General features: G+C 30.5%; 3 protein-coding genes and 1 long non-coding RNA gene across 6 annotated transcripts; 2 read left to right on the top strand and 2 right to left on the bottom strand.

Annotated features, from left to right (window-relative positions):
- The first annotated feature begins 1,372 nt into the window (after nt 1-1,372).
- On the top strand, nt 1,373-8,576 carry LOC100807404 (putative syntaxin-131-like). Of its 2 annotated transcripts, none has more exons than NM_001254606.2 (13): nt 1,373-1,566; nt 2,112-2,225; nt 2,475-2,531; nt 2,606-2,654; nt 3,232-3,320; nt 3,422-3,495; nt 3,580-3,622; nt 3,706-3,766; nt 3,915-3,940; nt 4,030-4,107; nt 4,337-4,417; nt 4,503-4,568; nt 4,676-5,152. In NM_001254606.2, exons 1-13 carry the CDS (start codon nt 1,549-1,551, stop codon nt 4,838-4,840), a joined length of 921 nt encoding a protein of 306 aa, NP_001241535.1. In that variant the 5' UTR covers nt 1,373-1,548; the 3' UTR covers nt 4,841-5,152. The 2 variants fall into 2 exon arrangements, with proteins under 2 accessions (NP_001241535.1, XP_014620693.1); XM_014765207.3 differs by lacking the exon at nt 4,676-5,152 and adding an exon at nt 8,184-8,576 and having other exon boundaries at nt 1,378-1,566.
- Nucleotides 8,577-9,963: 1,387 nt separating this feature from the next.
- Nucleotides 9,964-11,013, bottom strand: LOC121173347 (uncharacterized). Its single transcript, XR_005888001.1, has 2 exons — nt 10,549-11,013; nt 9,964-10,078 (listed from the first exon to the last, which is right to left on the bottom strand). It is a non-coding gene; the product is annotated as an uncharacterized lncRNA (long non-coding RNA).
- A 496-nt stretch (nt 11,014-11,509) lies between these two features.
- On the bottom strand, nt 11,510-12,926 carry MYB172 (MYB transcription factor MYB172). 2 transcript variants are annotated; one of them, XM_006593429.4, is made up of 3 exons: nt 12,745-12,926; nt 12,014-12,101; nt 11,510-11,911 (listed from the first exon to the last, which is right to left on the bottom strand). In XM_006593429.4, the coding sequence occupies exons 1-3, from the start codon at nt 12,791-12,793 to the stop codon at nt 11,821-11,823; spliced, it is 228 nt and encodes a 75-aa protein (XP_006593492.1). In that variant the 5' UTR covers nt 12,794-12,926; the 3' UTR covers nt 11,510-11,820. The 2 variants fall into 2 exon arrangements, with proteins under 2 accessions (XP_006593492.1, NP_001237796.1); NM_001250867.1 differs by having other exon boundaries at nt 11,515-11,911; nt 12,014-12,095; nt 12,745-12,795.
- A 2,478-nt stretch (nt 12,927-15,404) lies between these two features.
- Nucleotides 15,405-18,140, top strand: LOC100782103 (APO protein 4, mitochondrial). The gene is made up of 2 exons (XM_014765984.3): nt 15,405-15,919; nt 17,031-18,140. Exons 1-2 carry the CDS (start codon nt 15,675-15,677, stop codon nt 17,791-17,793), a joined length of 1,008 nt encoding a protein of 335 aa, XP_014621470.1. The 5' UTR covers nt 15,405-15,674; the 3' UTR covers nt 17,794-18,140.
- The last annotated feature ends 1,547 nt before the right edge of the window (nt 18,141-19,687 follow it).

Below are 19,687 nucleotides of genomic sequence, written 5' to 3'. Positions count from 1 at the left end.
TACATCACAGAGGTTTAAGGTTAGTCCAAAAGCCACGATGGACCTAGTCAATTAGTCAAGTCCATATCTATTGGTAACTCTACTACTTCAATCCTCCCCCAAGTCGCAACTGTCCTAGTAACCTAAAGCAAATTATTTATTTTTTTAAAATAAAACCAATTGCTAATTTGTAATTATATATGCATTCATTCTTTCTTTAAAATAACAATGGACGAATGCAAGAAAGATTTTTGGATAGAAATTTCTAGAATAAAAATATTCAACTTATTCTTCGAAATTATATGGACGGATCTTTTTAATATCTACATTTTTATAAATTTTGTTATTTTATAAAACAGTATTGATTTTAATTTTTAGTATAAAATGATAATAAAAATAAAATGAAACATAATAAAACAATGAAATATAAACAAAGCTAATACTAATAAATAATGAGTTTAATCATGGGTTATTAATATTTTTTATATTATCAATCAATTAAAAATCATTTTATATATAACTTTTAAAATAATTATTATAAGATTCAATACACTTCCTAATATAATAATATGTGAATAAATAATATTATAATTTTTTTATATTTAAAAGTTTAAATAAATTGAATCTCTAGAATTAACTTTGTGAAGGTAAATCTTAAAACTCAAAAAATATTTAAAGTAACATTTATATATTATATCTATAAGCAAAATCCTTATATCAACAACATAGAGAGAGTATTGTATTGAGTATGTGATAAACATAATCTCTATAATACATAAGATAAATATTAATTTAATTTAAAAAATAAAAAAATACAGAGAAAAGAAGTATATTTAATATTTTTTATTTCAAATATATAACACGCACATCTTCAAGAATGTTAAAAAAAAGAAAATATGCATAAAAAATAAAATTTAATGACCAATAAAAAAGAAAAAGTATGATAAAATCTGAAAAAAAATCTCAATAAAATTGTTTAATTGTTTAATAGATATTTTATACTACAAAGTCAAATGAAATCTTTTTTAAAAATAATTTATCAAAATTTATATTTTTTAAATACCAAGATATTTTTTATAAATTATAAAAAATTCTAATTATATACTACCATATTTTATTATCTTCCTTAAAAAATCTTAAAATTATTAATTAAATATCACAAAACTTATTTATATTATTTAAAACATCTAAACTTATTTACATTATTTAAAAGATCTGATTAAATATCATCAGATTTTTTTATAAATAAAAACTCTTAAAATCATTTTAAATTCTAATCGAATACTCTCCTAAATTATCTACTTTGTATAGTCTCAAAAGCTTTCCTAAAGAACATTGATGATTCATGTAATGATAACAAATTAAAAAATAAATAACGGACAATCTCAACAATGAAATGGAAGCATTTAATATTTTTGAAGAAAATAAAAAAGCATTGTGGGAGTTTGTGGGTTGTCTTGCCTTGCTTCGTTGTCGTTTCGCCGGCCAAAGACACAACCTTTGTTGCCGTTTTAGTGTCTGCTTTGGACACCTCTCTCTCTCTCCCTCAGTTTGATTTGATAATTCGAGATGAACGACCTTCTCACTGTAAGTTGATATCTGCAATTCCCTCTTTCGATGCCAAAATTCGATTTTGATCACTGGGTCTTGTGGTTCTGTTGCTGTACTTTCTGTTTTTTGTTCCAATTTTCTGCCATCTAGTGTCAGATTCATACTGTGTTTTTTTTATAATAAAAAAATCAACATTAAGAGGTGCCCAATTTTTAGCCTTGAATTGTAGTGGCTTACGAATTGGATTCATCGTGTTCTGATATTTTAAGCCATAAAATTCAGTTCATCGCTGAATCGCAATTGATAGTGGAAAATTTCCTAAAGGTGGTGTCTTGCTTTAACTCAGATCACAGTTAATCCCCAGTTAGATTTCAGGTTGTTGTTATGCTTGTGGCATAATTTTTTGTGTTTGGAATTTTTCTGAAAGTGATTTTGCTGTTTTTCTTTTTGTTTTGTAACTGTTAATTTGACGAGGGTTAAGTTTAGTACAATGTTGTTAGTATCTTATAAGATCGAAGTGTAAGGATGGTTTTGTTTTTCTTTTTCTTTTTTAAATTATTGTTTGAAATTCTTTCTTGCAGGATTCATTTGTTGGCGAGGCTAGTAATGGCCAGCCTTCTAGACAAAGTGATATTGAAATGGGACAGGTTCCGAGAAGCAACTCCGATATGGGAATGGAAGCTTTTAATAAACAGGTACACAATGTCCTTGCAATTTAAAAAATTTAAATGTGAATTTTAGTATTTTACCATAGGTATTTTATGGTTTGTGATTGTGTGAATATTATTTTAGAATAGGACGGTAATTAAAAGATATTGTTAGTCTAAGGGGATAATAGAACTGAGAAGTTTAGCTGTTTTCGTCATCAACTCTTTCTTCATGTAGTTTGTTCAATATTTTAGTTGATATCCTACATTTACTGATATTCTTTGTTTCATTATTAGATCCATGAGGCTGATAAACAAATCGATAAGCTTTCCGTGCTACTTCAAAAGCTAAAGGTATCCATTATCTTCATCATTTGTTACTTTTTAGCAGCAAGGTCTAGTCTATAAACTAAGTGTACTTTTTGCAGGAAGCTAATGAGGAATCCAAAGCTGTCACAAAAGCATCTTCCATGAAAGGTGTGTTACAATGCTATGTTATGTTTTAATTGAAGTTGTCTGTTTAGAATTTGGTTGCAACATTTTCTGGTATAGGTGCTGACGATGTATTAAACTGGTTCTGTTGGGCAGTTATAGCCAGACATGACAATGGTCTTGTTGCTGGCAACAATGATGAGATATAAATATTTATGTTTCACATTTAATTTTTACTAATGCATAGCATTTGATACTGACATTATATGTGAGTAAAATTTAATACTCTTAGAACAAGGAATTGAATCTGTTACTAAAGCATCTGCCATCAAAGGTGTGTTACAATGCAATGTTATGTTTTAGTTGAAATCATCCATTTTGAATTTGGTTGTAGATTTTCTGGTATAGGTGCTGACAATATATTAACTGTGGTGTGTTGGGCTGTTATAGCCAGATAGACACATGACAATTGTATTGCTAGCAACAATGATGAGTTATATAAATATAGCTTCACACTCACACACACACATATTTTTAATATACCGCCTTTGGTTCTGACATTATATGTGACCAAAACTTAACACTCTTTATAAGACTAATAAACCTGTGACATTACTTTCAGCTATCAAGAAGAGGATGGAGAAAGATATTGATGAAGTTGGAAAGATTGCACATGGGGTCAAAACAAAAATAGAGGCTATAAGCAGAGATGTATTGAGCTACTGGCTGAATATTGTTTTTAGTAGATGTCAATTTGTTATAAAATTTCAGATGAATATGAAAATTATTTAATTAAGACATGTTGTGTGCAGAACCTATCCAATAGACAAAAGCCTGGATGTGAGAAGGGAACAGGTGTTGACAGAGCAAGAATGAATATGACAAAGTAAGTTGGTAGTACATATCTTTATTATTGTACTTGATAAAATGATCCAGAAAGCTTAATATAGACTATTCCTTGAAACCACAGTGCCTTGACTAAAAAATTCAAGGATCTCATGACAGAGTTCCAGGTATGTTTAGTTTTTAACACCTAAAACCAGAAGCTGTTTTTTCAAGTTTATGTCTATCTTCTCATCAATGTGTTATGTTTTAGACTCTTAGACAAAGAATACAAGATGAATATCGTGAGGTTGTGGAGAGAAGAGTTATTACAGGTTTGAACACTTCAGCCCCGATAGAGTTAACTGTGTTGCACTGTGGCAGTACTGAGGGTTTTTTTTTCTTTTATTACTATAAAGTTATCTATTAGAAAGTATAAGTTGGATCATCTTCACTTTTTTATTACTTGATTTAATTTTACAGTTACGGGAACTAGGCCAGATGATGAGGTGAGCTTAACTCTTGAGTTTGTGACTTGAGATGAGATATCCAGTACATATAAATTTTGTTGTAATTGGCCATTTAATGACTGTGTTAGACAATTGATCGCCTGATAGAAACTGGAAACAGTGAGCAAATCTTCCAGAGAGCAATTCTAGAAGCAGGCCGAGGACAGGTACTTGGTTTGTGAAATTTTACTGGAACTTATCTTTTCCTTTTGAAAAATGAACAACACATTATGTTATTTTTTCTGTCTATCTGTCTTCCTCTTTTCCTGAAAAGAAGGGGGAAGCGGAGGCTTAGTCAAACATTAATCCATGATTATGGTAGTTATGATTTGCTTGTGTGGAGAATTAAACTTTTCTTCATGCAAAAGTTTATTAAGAAAATCTGGGTTTTTGCAGATTGTAAACACAGTAGAAGAAATTCAGGAGAGACATGATGCTGTAAAAGAAATTGAGAAAAAACTTCTTGATTTACACCAGGTTTGCTTGCGCGAAGATCTTAGTCTTAAATATTTAATTCAGTTGATAAAATGATAGCAGGTCTAATCCTATTTTATTATTTCAGATTTACCTTGACATGGCAGTCTTAGTTGATGCTCAAGGAGAAATTTTAGACAACATTGAAAGTCAGGTTTGTTCACTCTCACTCACACACCCTTGGTTTTCTGTTTGTATGCATGTGTATGTAGAATGCAGAGCACATTTAGTTTGATTTGCGTTAATGAGAGGCTTGTTCAGGTCAACAATGCAGTCGATCATGTCCAGAGAGGGACATCTGCACTTCAAAATGCTAAGAAACTCCAGAAGAACTCTCGAAAATGGATGTGCATTGCCATCATTATACTGTTGATAATAGTAGCTATCATAGTTGTGGGTGTTCTCAAACCTTGGAAGAGTAGCTAGGGTGCTTGAGTGTGGCCCCTTTACCTTTTGTCCATAATCATAAGAGTTGACTTGGTTGCGAAAGCATATGCAATTTATGCATGTGTGTCAACGGGACATCTTAGAGAAGGATTTTTTTTTAAGCTTTTATTTTGTATGATTGAGATGCTTGTTTTGTGTGGTGTTACTGATTTCTGACTGTACATTGGCGTGCCTCACGATAAAAATTCATATTCTTTGTAGCCTTCAAAAGTTTATCAGGGTTTCATATTTCCTTGTACTATTCTATAATATTCTATGAAACTGTTTTTTATGTTATTTGCTTGTTGCAAATCTTGCATTGATGTTCTTGGAAAGAAAGTACCTTCTTCTCAAGTTCTCTTCCATTTTTCTTAATTTACTGTTTTAGGCCCAGGTTGTGGTGGGCTTTGGGCTCACACATCCTCAGAGAACATCCATTCTCACCTTCTAGTTCTCATTTTCTCATTCCTGATTTAATCTATTGGTCGGCAGTTTACCAAAAAAAAAAAGGTTGTCCAAACAATCTTATTAGCATACATAACCTTTGTATAAACGTGAGTAGTGATGAACAATTCCAATTTACCATGGATCGTGTAATATCGTTGGTTAGGCCCTAGAATTTAGATGCATATAAATCTGTTCATCCCTATGGAAATATTTGTGGTGATCTTTTGGTACACATAATGTCAGTCCTTCTATAGGTATTTGAAACATAAAGGTTCACTTTCTAATATCTTCGGTCCTTCAATTCACCAACTTTTATTTTTCCTTTTTTTAGAAATTTTTACTTTTTATTCTTTTAACTTCTATAATTCCAAACATTCACACGCAGTCATCTTATTCCTCACCCCAATTCCTTGTAGAATGCCATGTTTATGTTCATCATCATCATCTTATCATTATTATAATATTATAATTATCAGAATAAATTACAACAACACTCTATGAGGTTACATGTAATTACAGATAGTCCCACTCTTTTTAAGTTTCCTACACTAACCTTCCTTTAAGTTTGAAATCATTACACCGACATCTTATATGTTTGAAAATATTATACTGACATCCCTTTAAATCTTATACTAACAAATCTTAGGAGATATTACTGTAATTTGCTCTTATTGTTGTGAAAACAATAATATTATTAGTATTATTTAGGCATTGACGTGCTTATCAATGTACTTTATTTATTTCAATTTCAAAAGAAAATGCATCTATTTATAATGCATTTATTCAGAGAGTTATTAATTTTAGAAGGTGTTAACATGATTATTTTACTATTTTGTCCCCTTTTTTAGATGCTTTTGAGTAAAATATATTGAGGTTTTGAGAATAATTAAAATCTTTATTTATATAAGGATAAGATAGACCTTTTTTTTATCCTGCTTAGAGAAGGAGAAAGAACCAAAGCATAATATGAAAGAAGACATGGGTTGAACAGTTGTCTATAGTCATAAGTAGAAGGTGAAATGGGGAACAGTTGTCTATACTCACAAGTAGAAGGTGAAATGGGGTATTTTCCCACGGTATCCTGCTTTCTGTCTTTAAGTTATACATATATTTATATTTGGATTAAATTTTACAAAAATTTAAGACATACTTTTAAAGGGTAACTAAACATAATTTTAAGTCTTGCTTCTCCAAAACTTGAGTTTTAAGATAAAATTTTAGGGTAACAATAATTTTAAATTAATTTTACTCTCAACTATACTTTTGGACGCTCCACTACAAATCTAAACATATCATCATGTTTCGACTAGGGTAGGAAGAGAGGTTTGTGGAAGGATGGGGAAGGGAGGGAAGAGTGGGAGGGCCTTACTTGGTTAAAAACTTCCCTACAGTGTGAGGGAATATAATGAGGAACCCTTGTTTTTATTTTATTTTTAATTATATTTTATATAGTATAAAAAATTATAAACTTTTAATTTGAAAAACATTTTGAGGAACCGCTTTTTTTTACGTCAGACCTTCACTCTTATCTACTTATCAAAACAAGAAAAACCTTTTTTTCACTTCATTTTGTCTTAAATTTTATTAAGAGTAAATTATATTAACTTCTTAAGTTCTCAATTTTCTCTTGATCTCCTTTCTTCATCCTTCCACTAATTTCTTAATTGTTTAAAAAATATTACATTGACATCATTTATACATTATACTAATATTCTTTAATTGTTTGAAAACATTGCACTGTATATTCCTATATGAGAAATTGTTGCATGGGCTTGTGTGAAATCTCAATAAATTTTACAATTTAGTATAATTTACTCATATTTATTAAAAAAAACACATTTTGACCATATTTTTGCTCTATTTTTCACTCATGTTTTTTCCCTCTATTTTTTATTTATTTCATTTCATGCCTCTATTTTTTTATTATTTCATTTCATGTCTTATCGAGTGTTAGTTACATTTAAGCATTAAAAGGTTATAAATCATTACATATTTAGAAAATAAAAAAGCTCAAATTATTAACAATTTTTACTTTAGATATATTCTTTTTTTCTCTGCAAAGACTAAACAAGCCTAAATTTTACATTGGTACCTCAAGATTTTACCATGGGTATACAAAACTCATTAAATATAACCTTGCAATTCATTATATTTGTCATACATTTTCGAGATTATACTCTTGTCCTCTACTGTTTCATCTCAAGTAGGATAAGATTTCTATTATCTGAACATCAATTCCAAACATTTGTATTTGATACTGTATGTATATGCCATTTATTAATGTTATATTTTTTCAAATACATGCATCTTAAAAATATTTCATAAAAATCAACGCAATAGCATACTTCCTAAAATTATCGTACGGAAAACTTTGCTTTAGGATAATGTAGTACTAGGTCATGTATGTTTAGTATGAATAATTTAAATAAATAGCAGAAAAATCTAAAATTTATTCAGTTGCTTAAAAGAATTATGACTATTTGTTTAAGTGAGTACTGACTGTCTTAACTACTTATGACAATTATTCATGTTTTTATCTTTGTATATGGGTTGGTGCCTGGTGGTACCCTTGTACCTCAATTAATATATCTATTTTTTTTCCAGATTTTTTTAAGAAAATATTATCTATAAATCATGCATAAAAGTGTTAAGCATTTTATTTTAAATGTTTTTTTAACAGATTTACTTAAGAACTTCAAAAACATTATTTTGCAAGTATATTTGTGTAAATAATGTGTCCTAGTATCATCTGTATGTTTGTTCAAGTTGTTTGGGCAAAATCATGTAATAATTGCGTCAATTGCCGAAAGAATTGCTCGATTACCGTGCAAATATTTACTACTTCGGACGACTAATCTCATCTTGTCTTTTTAAAATGGGATTCTGTAATGGACAGGTGACAAACGCAACTGATCATGTGAGACTGGGAAACGACGCTCTACAAACTGCAAAAAGTTTGCAAAAGAAGTCAAGGAAATGCATGATGATTTCCATTATATTGATCCTCGTCATTGCCATCATTATCGTACTCTCTGTTTTGAAACCATGGAAGAAGTGACCAGAAGAGGAAAGTGATTTACATTTAGAGAACAAAAGAAACATAGATATTTCCATTTAATTATATTTTTATATGCATGAACATTTTCAGTTGTTACAGTAGCGTGACTTTTATTCTAGTACTTCCACATTGTCAAACTAGCTTTTAGTGTGCGTTTGCACGGCTAATGCATAAGTTGTCCACTATTTCTTTTACTCTCTGAATCATGAAAGGAAATATTTACTTTTTTAACAATGGCTATCATATACTTTCGAGCTTTTAGTCCATGAATTTTTTCGTGAATAATGCCACTTACACAATGTTAAAGGGTATATTATTGACTTATTAGTTGCTCAATTAGTCAATTATAAGTAATTGAGGTGATGTGTGAGAAGTGTATATGACTAGCATTATTCTTCTTCCTGTGTAAGCAAATTATTGATATGATTACAGGAGAATTAAAGCATGGGTAATGCATTCAAAAGCTGAGTATGCAAACATTTGAGGTAAGCTTGAATTCTGTCAAATTAGTCATTGTATAAACAGCGATGCTTCAGCATGATCAGGTTGAATACATGCCAAAATTTCATACTACATAGACAATAAGTACAACAACTTACAAGTTGATGGAAGAAATCTTATGGTCATCATTTACTGTTTTGAAACACTATGGCTTAGTGGTGGAGCTTCTTTAGGGCGGAGAAGGGAAGCTCTGTTATATCATCATTGCTCCTAACTTGTTAATTGGTAACTGATGTCAAAGATAGAGTAGCCTCATGGGCTTGAACATAAGCTAGCTTAGAGACAAGTACAAAGCCAGACCAACAGATAATAATCCCCTACTTAATAGTTAATACTGGCTGTTTCTTTTTTATAGTTGCTAAGCCTAACTTAAGAACTTCCCATGGACTTCATGTTTCTGTCATCGAGAGATGAAGAAAGCCTTTTCCATCTTTGAAATCTCTGTAGCTTCGTTACAGTAGAAACCCCCTCTAAAGTTTGTCTCTAAATGAACAAATAAGGATGTACACACCCTTAAATTTAAGTAGATAAAGTTCATGATGCACTTTAGATTAATAAATGAAGACATCGTTACCTATTCAATTTAGAGACAAGCCCAATTTAAAAGAGCTTAATCTCCTACTTAAATACCAAACTTTGATGAGTTATCCAAACAAGGAAAGATATGTTCTTATGACTTCTAAAGCTGAGAATGGTTTAATGTCTTGAAATTGAACCTGCCTTCTTTCTAACTGTTAAATTATTTTTCTTTTATATGCTTACCCATCCACAGCTCATCATTCCCCCTAAAATATTTGGCCACTACTTTTACTTTCATCATGTAAGATATTATTTGTCCTCATTAAATACTTTGAAATTTTGACATATTGGGGTCACTATGACTTCCTAGGTTGGATTTTTCACAGTATACAGTTCATTTGCTAAGATGGCATTTAGTAGACGTCGAGCACATGAAGCTACATGAATAGCACTAATTTCATGACAGCAGTATGACTGTATGAGTATCATCAAACTATGAATACCATAAAAGCCATGTCAAGTAGATATTCCTTTTGATTGTTAGGGGACAGGAAGATAGCATGCAACTTCATACAATCATATGTCAAAGATCAACCAATGAATATCGAATATTTGAATTTACTCACATTAAAATCATAAAGATCCACAATTTCTCTTAATAACAAACAAGGGAGCAATAAAAATTCAATGTTCGGCATCTGAAGATGAAATACCTGCAATCCAGCACAGCAAGAGCAATCCAACATAGCAAGAACAAAATCAAACATCTAACATATTTGATCTATGATTGCATAGCTCAAAAATTCCCGTTTGCTAAAGAGAAATGTAACTTTACCAAAAATTGTTCAACTTAAAAAAACTCTTTGCATTGGGCTGAAAATTTCATACTAAGTCTGATTACAAACTTACATTTAAGAAACAAATTTTCAAACAAAAACTTCAATAAAAATCGATATTTAAGCAAAACCAATTCTTCACCCAAAATCAAATTCGCAAACGCTAACCCATAAATACACGCTTTTGGGTTCTCCACTGAACTTGTTAGCTGTTACAACTTTCTTCTTTTATGGACAAAATTGTTCTTATGAAGTTAATTCACATAAGAATAATCAAAGCCTAATAAATCCAAAGACGAAAAAAAAGAGAGGCAAAAGCATATGTATTTTTTTTAACAGTGATATACCTGATCACGAATTCCTGAGCAACCAAACAGCATATCAATTAGATCTAGCTTCTGAAATATTGGAGAATCCGTAGCAAGACAAAAATAGAACGTAATCTCGAAAATTGAAAATCTCAAAAGAAAAAAAAAAAAGAGGATAGAAAAAGTGAAACGAAAAATAAAAGGGGAAGGAAATAAAGTTTTATTTATACTAATTTGAAGTTTTGTTGGAAGGCGATGGCGAATCAGCTCCGAAGTGCTCATCTCATCCACTCAGATCGCCCTTGCGTTTGTGATTTGTCAAACACTGAAACAAAGAGAGAGAGAGAGAGAGACAGTGGATGCTGTCTTGTGTGTTGTCGAAAGAGAAAGAAGAGAAAAGCGACAAGGTTGCGTGCCACAGCGTATTTTATTAATGCCTACTTTTACTTAGAGGATCTTTAATAGTATTTACGTAATCAACTCAATTTATATCAACTTAATTTATTTTTTCTCTCAGTATTTTTATTAACAAATTAGTTAATTCGTAAATCTTATATTTCTCTCTTATATTTAATGTAAAGGTCGGATCTAATTGTTGGATGGTTTGTTCATTGATTCAAGTTTAAATAAATAATAGACTAAAAGTCCTTATTTTTATATTTTTAATTTAGTCCCTTATTTTAAAAAAAAAAGATTAATCTTTTATCATTTTTGAAGTGATTTAAAATCTTCCATCCGTCAATAAAGATTTAATATTATTAATAATTTAAAGATATTTTAACCGTCACAAAACATAACTTTTTTCTTAAATATTCCATAATTAACACTAATTCTTGCTACTGTGTTTTGGGATCATGTGACTTAGAACATAGTAGTATATTCCAACCCATCTGTATTATTGTCTTTTTTGGTCCTATATACGTAATTAAACTAAGAATGACAATACTGAACCTGTCTCTAATTAATTCTCATTTCCAATACAGATTTCAGACGCAAGATAAAAAGCCAAAATGGTAAATGAATAAGATACACGAAGATGAACAGCACTAAGTACAATTCAGAAAAGACCAATCACCAAGGAACATTTCAAGATGGAAAATATCACACCAAGGAACATTTCAAGATGGAGAAATATAACACAAACCAGCTTCTATAGTTGCTGCCCCACTTCTTTTTTTATAGCCAATACAAATACCTATAAACTATGCCAACTTTAATTCAGTTTTTATGTCCCACAAAATCACACTAATCTTGCACCCAAAATCTTCTTGCTCGTCCTAGACTGAACACCAATCGTAGTACTCCGGAGCTTCATTCACTAGAGCCCGAGAATCTTGAAGTCCAATACTTCTCTATTTCCTCTGCTGTTCTTCCAGGAATCCTTCCAGCAATTATAGACCACCTAATTAAAAAATAACATATTGTTTTACAAGCTTTGGTCTACACACTACACACCGTTTAAAAGGGTTATAAGAGCTAAGCATTAAAAAAAGAAATTTCTCACCTCTCCCCTACCAGTTTATACATCCTGATGATGAGGGTTTCCTCATCTTCAGAAAATTCAACTTTGGAAGACCCTCGATTTCCTGAATCTAAACAAAGTGTGTCATGTTTCATTAAAAAAAAAAAAAAAAAACCATGTAGAAAAGTAGCTAACTCCCAAGTTATTAATTAGGCATAATTTAGCATGTCTATTCTTTTTTTTTTTTTACTGGATATCATGTCAATTCTAAGAGACTCAAATTATTATTATTTGACACGTGTAAAAACATTTTTTTTACCGTAACTATATTTGTATATATATATTATAGTTTCCACTTTCATCAACCCTAATTACTACGCATGCCAAATAATAATTTGAGTGCAACACAAATAAAAACCTTAAAATAAAAGCAAGTTAGCAATAAAAGAAGGGCTACAAAGAATAAGATTAAGAAACTACGAATTCGTTTGTCAAAAAAAAAAAAAAACCTAAGAATTCCAAAAGTACTGTTCCATAAGAAGAGACTGAAAGAGTGACACACAACAAGCATTAGTGTAGATAGAACTGCAAAACTCAGTGGTTGCGGACTACTCTCAAGTTTTTCAGGTATATATCTTCCTTTTAATTATTCTACCAAAGAAGCTTTTAAATAAAAATTTAAGAATGTTTAATATCTTGCATATATATATAAATTATATAGTAAGTAAAATATTAAAATATTGATAGATATAAAGAAGGAATGAGATATATACCAGTAGAATGTGTAGAAATTTGACTTGAAGAGAGATCCGAGTCAGCCATTGCAAGGAGGCGTGGAGAATTAAGTGTGTTTGAAGACAAGGTTATTTGGGTGGTATTAATAGAAGAAGGTCATTGCTAGGACAACATGGTTGCTCGTGAAGATTGGGTGGCAGGGAGGGAGTTGAAACAGAGAAGAATGGTAGCTGAAATTGAGATTTTGACATTTAAGTTCATCTTTGCTAGGTAGTTGGAGAATTTATTGTTAGTTGAACTGTACTTTCGTACACCACCATATTGGCTAACTGTAAAATTCTCTCCCATCTTCTTTCTAATATTTTGTTATGGTTAACTAAAATTATACTATTTTATGGATCCACTTTTTATTCAATGAGATGATTTACTCGTGTTTTCTTAATTTACATTAAATTATAACCAATAATTGGGAGAAAGGTAGAAAAGATATGCTAGAGTATGTATTGTTATTATTCATATAGCTAGAGAAAATAATGTATATATTTTTTTCGTTTCAAAATGAACGATGTTTAGAATTTTTCTACACATTAAGAAAAATAAGTATTCTAAAACAATACTACTATTTATTAAGGGATAATTATATTGAAATATTTTTTTAAATTTCAATAAAGATATTATAAAATCTTTCAAGATAATAATATTTAGTAGGAGACAAAATTAAAATAAATATTTTAATATTTCATTAAAAACTAAGAATATCAATCAATATAAATTGTTTTAAGGCTAGAATAATAATTATTTTGAAATATAATGAATAATCATATAGAGATTTTTTTATACTGTTGTTAAATTACAAATCATTATATATTATAAACTTATTAAATTTGGTAATGTAAATTACCTTAAAAGTCATACAATTGATTATTTCTAATTAGTCAATGACTTCAAAACTTTTACACTGAACATGCCTATTAAATTCCTCTTTATATCCATAAAAACAAAAACAAAAAAGAGAGACATAAATGTTAGCAACATATTCGATCCTTTTAAACACAATTTTATTATCAGTTAATTTTATTAGAAATTATAAAATTGTACGAGCTTTACTACTTGTTTAACAAGTTCTTATAATTTTATAATTTCTAATAAATTTTAATTAATAGTAGTAGATAGTATTACAGAGAGCATAAAGGGAAAAAATATTATTGAAAAGAATCACACCGGGTTTACAAAGGACTCGTATATATACAAGTACTATCAGGTAGCTGTCATGCTAACTATCAGGTACTGTATCAGTGTATCTAATAGATAGTGTATTAGTAGCACTCGTAGTTAAGAAAACAAAAACTACCACCTTCTTTACATTCTGGAACAAGTGTAGTTTTAAAGTGTTTTACAAAGATTAATAAATTTTTAAACTAAAAAATTGTAAGACTAAAGTTTATTTTTTTTTAGGAATGATAATGAATTGGATCGAGTACAGAAATTTTTTAGATTATAGCCCATCAAGTCTGGTTTATTCAATTTGAAATCACCAATTAAAATCATAACAATAGGATGGAGTGGGTCATCAAGCTAAATATTAAAAAGAATTAAAATGGAAAAAATTGGAAGAAACACACAAAATAGGGGAAGATAAAAATTATAAAAATTGAAATAAAATGCATATCTTATTTCATATTTAAGGTTATTAAATATTAAGTAACTTTATATTATTCAACAACAACAAAAAAGTAACTTTTATATTATTCAACAACAACAAAAAAAGTAACTTTTATATTATATTTTGATCATACATCTTTAAACTAATTTGTAAAATTCCCAAAATTGGTTATCTCAAGTTCATATATCTTTAAACTAATTTGTAGTGGTAGTGTGTCTAATGTGAATAGGAGTCCACATTAAAAAATGAAATCATGGTAAAATCACTACAAAACAATTATTTGTTTAAAAAATCGTGATTAGTTTAACTCAGGGTGTTATCCAACATACACTTAATCTGTCAATTTGATCCAATTCATTCCTATAACTCGGAATCTTGATCAAATCCATGATTACTTCTATTATTTTTAGAAATATATGTTATTTATATTATCTTTCAAAAATTTAATAAAAAATAATTTTAAAAAAGAAAGACATAGGTGAAAAAAAACAATTTCTTCATACTATAAAATAACAGATATTTAAAAAATAATTAAATTGGCACTTGTTTTAGAATTAAAAGTACTCATAAAATGTTTAAATTCTCGTATATATACATTTGGAGTTGGAGAGATGAATTGTTTTTAAATGAGAGAATTCTTATATTTTTTTCTTTAATTTAAAGATTATGGCATCACTAAATTTTAATTTTTCAAAAAAATTGGTTCATTAACTTATTTTAATAAATAATCAAATTCATTTTTTTTATAGAATATTAAAATAGTTACATAAACGTATAAATTTAATAACTATTTAATATCACTGAATTAAAGATTAGTTTAATAATAAAAATATAGTGACATTCATATAACAATATTAAAACAAGGTTTTACGTTAAGGAATATTTTAAAACTAGTTAAATAATAATTGATATTTTTCTTAATTATTTCTAATTACTTAAAAATATGCATAGTTTTTAGTTTCCCATGCATATTATAATGTTTTGCCTTGCATTTAAACTTTATTTTCTCTGTTCACTGAAAAAAGGATAATTCTTTTTCATATATACTTGCATGTTTCAAAATTATTTATCCTAAGATGACGAAATAAAGATGTGTAGTCTTATAGTCAAATGTTTTGTCGCCTGCATAACAATTTCCCAAGCGTATGCTAATTGTTACATCTGATCCGCAATACGGCTACTCCATCTGCTTCAATCCGCTGACAAAGAAGAAACGATCCGCAACACTGGGTTCGGCATGACATCCAAGTGTTCGATGAAATGCCCGTTTGAAAATAATTTGTGTTTTTTTCCATTGTAGATTGAATGGAGAGCCTGAGAAAGATGATGCGGTATGGTGTTCTGTGCTCCGGGAACCCTCGGCGTTTGTACGCCACGAAAGTGGACCTGAAAAAGCTCCGGCCGATGATTCTGAAGAGAATCGAGAAACGGGCACATACTTACCCGGTTCGCGGCATGGTTCCGGTTGCCAATGAGGTCCTCCAAGTCAGGAATGATCTCATCCATGGCGTTTCCACCCTTCTTAACTTCCTTCCTCTCATGGCTTGCAAGTGAGTTCTTTTTTTATTTGAGGGGGCGGGGGGGGTGTAAATATATTTTGATTTACATTAGTGAGGCACTATTTTAGTGAGTAAAATTTGGGTGTGTAAAGATTTTTACATTGTCAACTAATTAAATAGTCAGAGGGAGAGGGAGAGCTTCGCTGTCTATAGTTATCCTAGCTTGGTCATTGTCTTCCATGGAGGAAACCTGTGATTTATATAAAAAAAGATGATCTTGAATATGACTTTTATAGTAATCTTATGAGACATAGTAATTCATGTTAAGATTTTATGATACTGAACAAAATCTTTACATTATTAGTGTATTTCAATGAAATTCTGTTTTCATTATGTATTGATACTAATAAAATGTTTTGAATTTAAGCTTATGTATATAACCACTTTCAGTTTGTTGGTTTTATTAGAGTTTAAGTTGAATTTGAGTGTCACAAATAAGACCAAAAAAATTAGAACAGAAAGCAGTTTCTTTGGTTCTTACTTGTGATGGTTATTTTTTAGTTTGGTACAATGGTACTTATACTTTATAGTAAGTCCATACTGATTTTACTGTGTTGTAATGGTGAAATTTGGGGAACAGGGACCAGAAGTTTATATATATTTTTAATTTTAGTAGTAGTATTTGGGATAGTTGCTCCAAATTTGATGTGGGTGCTTTTCCATTAGGAAGCTTTTTCTGTTCTGACATCATATAAATTTGTAATTTTGTTGATACTTGGTTTAAATGTCCATTGAAATAGTAAAAGGATGAAAAAAATGGCTTAGGTTTTCTTGTTGAAAGAACTGTAGATTGACAACATTAGCTTGGTATAATACACGTGAGCAAACACTTGTATTTGTTGCTGGTGCTTATAAATGATAAATGTTGTCATTAATGATGAGCTGGCCACTTCTACTTAAAATGCTAAAGTTGTTTTCTTAGTAGTATTTTTCAAGCCTTTGATCTTTAAAAATTATTATCATTCAATCACTGTCAGTCATTAATCTAACTAATCTAAGGAACAAACCACTGCAGTTGTATTTTACTTGGACTTGTTTTCCTATGTTGTAAGCTCAAGTTGCTGAAAAAACTATCTTCATCTTCTTATCTATGCATTTACAGATTCTGTCCAGAGATATATATTGGTGAGCAGGGGCATTTGATTCAAACTTGCTCGGGTTACAAGCATCGTGCCAAGAACCGGGTTCATGAATGGATCAAAGGTGGTTTGAATGATATACTTGTCCCTGTTGAAACATTTCACCTGGACAACATGTTTCAAAGTGTTATTAGGCACAATGAAAGGTTTGACTTTGATCGCATCCCTGCTGTTGTTGAGCTATGCTGGCAAGCAGGGGCTGATTTCCATGATGAAAACCTTAATTCAAGTAGTTGGAACTTGGAAGCTGACAATGGAAGTGTTCCAGAAACCGAGTCTTTGTCACCAAATGATCTTACCTCTATAGCTAATAAAACATTAACTGCTTGGGAGACTCTTAGGTCTGGGGTGGAGAAGTTGTTGTTGGTTTATCCAGTAAAAGTTTGTAAATATTGTTCTGAGGTTCATGTTGGGCCATCAGGCCATAAAGCTAGACTCTGTGGGGTGTTCAAGTATGAGAGCTGGAAAGGTGCTCACTTTTGGATGAAAGCTAATGTGGATAATTTAGTTCCCCCAAAGATTGTATGGAGGCGAAGGCCTCAAGATCCTCCTGTCCTTTTGAATGAAGGGAGAGGCTTTTATGGGCGTGTTCCAGCTGTGTTGGATCTGTGCTCAAAAGCTGGTGCTGTTGTGCCTGCAAAGTATAATTGTATGATGAAGGTGCAAGGTTTGTCTTGTCAGGTCAATAATAATTTTTTTGGGATCACAAGAGAATCAAACTCTTGAGAGCAACAGTAAGTTGAATTACAGGTCTGATCGGAACGAGGCACCCAATCAGGGATAGTTTGGGGGGAAAATCTGACATGTCCTTACTTTAGGCTGCAATTTTTTGCATAATTATAAGTGTTAATTATCTGCTTTTGAACTGCATTACGTGGCTCCTTTATCTTTATCTTCTATTGTTTTAGTTTCTGTTTTAGTCAATCAGTGGTTCCTACACTTTAGGAGCAAGTTAGGTTGTTATCCACAGATTGCTAAAATCTTGGTAACGTGATAGTTTTCTGTTTTATTTGAATTATGATAAATGTACTGCTGCTAATGAATCAAAATGATCATTCCGTTCCTTCTTCAAATATTCAATGCATTCCTCTCTGCTTTGCTCCTCTGTTTTATTTTTTTTTTCTGCCATAAAACCAACAATGAGGTTGTCTGGCATATCTGATTATGGATCCATGCGCCTGTTCTTATCTGGCTGTAATCTTCTGTTGCGCACAGCAAGCTAGAAATTTGGTTCCTGTATCTCACATCTCCCAAAATGTTTCTGCGGAGCAAATCAAAATCACTACAGATATGTGGCAGGACATAATGGACCTGCTCTTGAGGTTAGAAGAAAAGGTTTGATTTCTACTTCTCCAATCAAAGATCCCAGTTATTATTCTTTTGATTAATTTTGTTTCATGAGGAATCATAAGTCCATAATTGCTGGAAATATTCACTCGGGAAATACTGCATTATTGTAAATGTTTGTAACAGTTCATTGCTGTTAAAAATTGAAAGGGCAGTTTATCACTGAAATTTCAGTTTTCTTGAGATATCAAAAGGAAGGATTGCTTTCTTGACAAAAGAGTTTATTTCCTATCAAGTATAAACTATCCCTAGAGTCTAGTTTTTCAGTTATAACTGCTGATTGAAAAATCAAGGAATAAAATCATGATAAAATATGTACACATGCCTTAATCAATAGTAATAACTATACCTTTTTTCCCCTCTAAACTTCACCCATTAGAAGTGCCAAATCAATAGTTTTTTGGTGTGTTGCTGGCTCTTGCGGATGATGTGCATGCATAAGTTCTTTTTTTTTAAAAAAATAAATTGCTTGAATTCTAGACAAAATATTTGTGACAGGAACAATAATGATTTGGCAATTGGCTATTTTGCTGGACTTTTATTATTGCCCAGGGATGATTATCCTTCTTGTTTGCGTTGTCTAATGCAATAAAGTGTTTGGAGAAAGAAAAAAAGTGACTATAAGTTAATGAAAATCTGTGGTTAGTGTACCCGGTTTTTCATGTTATTCTTAGCTTTGATGTGTGGTTTATTACTAACATGTTTGTTTTCATATGTGATTTTCAAAAGTTAATAGTTATAGCTTCCACATTTCAAATGTGATGTATCCATTTTCAATGAGTTTTTAAAAACTCTATAAGCCTATAAGTCATTTAGCATTCAATTGAATGGAAGAGATTCCCACAAAATTACTTTATTCGTTGTATCCTAAAACAAAAAGAAAAAGAATATTGCAGTTCAAGCTCGCTACTATTCTGAGGTTGTGTATGTCAGCCATGGCTAATCATCTATTTCATCAATCTCAATAGGAAAATTTGAATTCTGAAATTGCAAATTTGATTAAACATCTGATGAATTAGGACTTTCAACTGATTAAGTTCTGTGGTGTTTTTTTTTTCTTTGGGGATATTGATGCTAATTAAGCTATTGATTGCTGTGAATAAAGTATGGCAAATCAAGTGAATATCATTTGATTTTTTTATTTGCCAAGAGAGTCTTAAATTGATAAAAGTAGCAAATAGTAACAACTAACAATAGATAGCAGATTGTTTCTTTGGTGTTTTTTTTCTTTGGGGAGATGCTAATTAAGCTATTGATTGCTGTTAATAAAGTA

The sequence above is a fragment of the Glycine max genome, chromosome 13 (assembly GCF_000004515.6).
Source record: "Glycine max cultivar Williams 82 chromosome 13, Glycine_max_v4.0, whole genome shotgun sequence".
NCBI lineage: Eukaryota > Viridiplantae > Streptophyta > Magnoliopsida > Fabales > Fabaceae > Glycine > Glycine max.
This window is presented reverse-complemented; position numbering and strand designations above follow the sequence as displayed.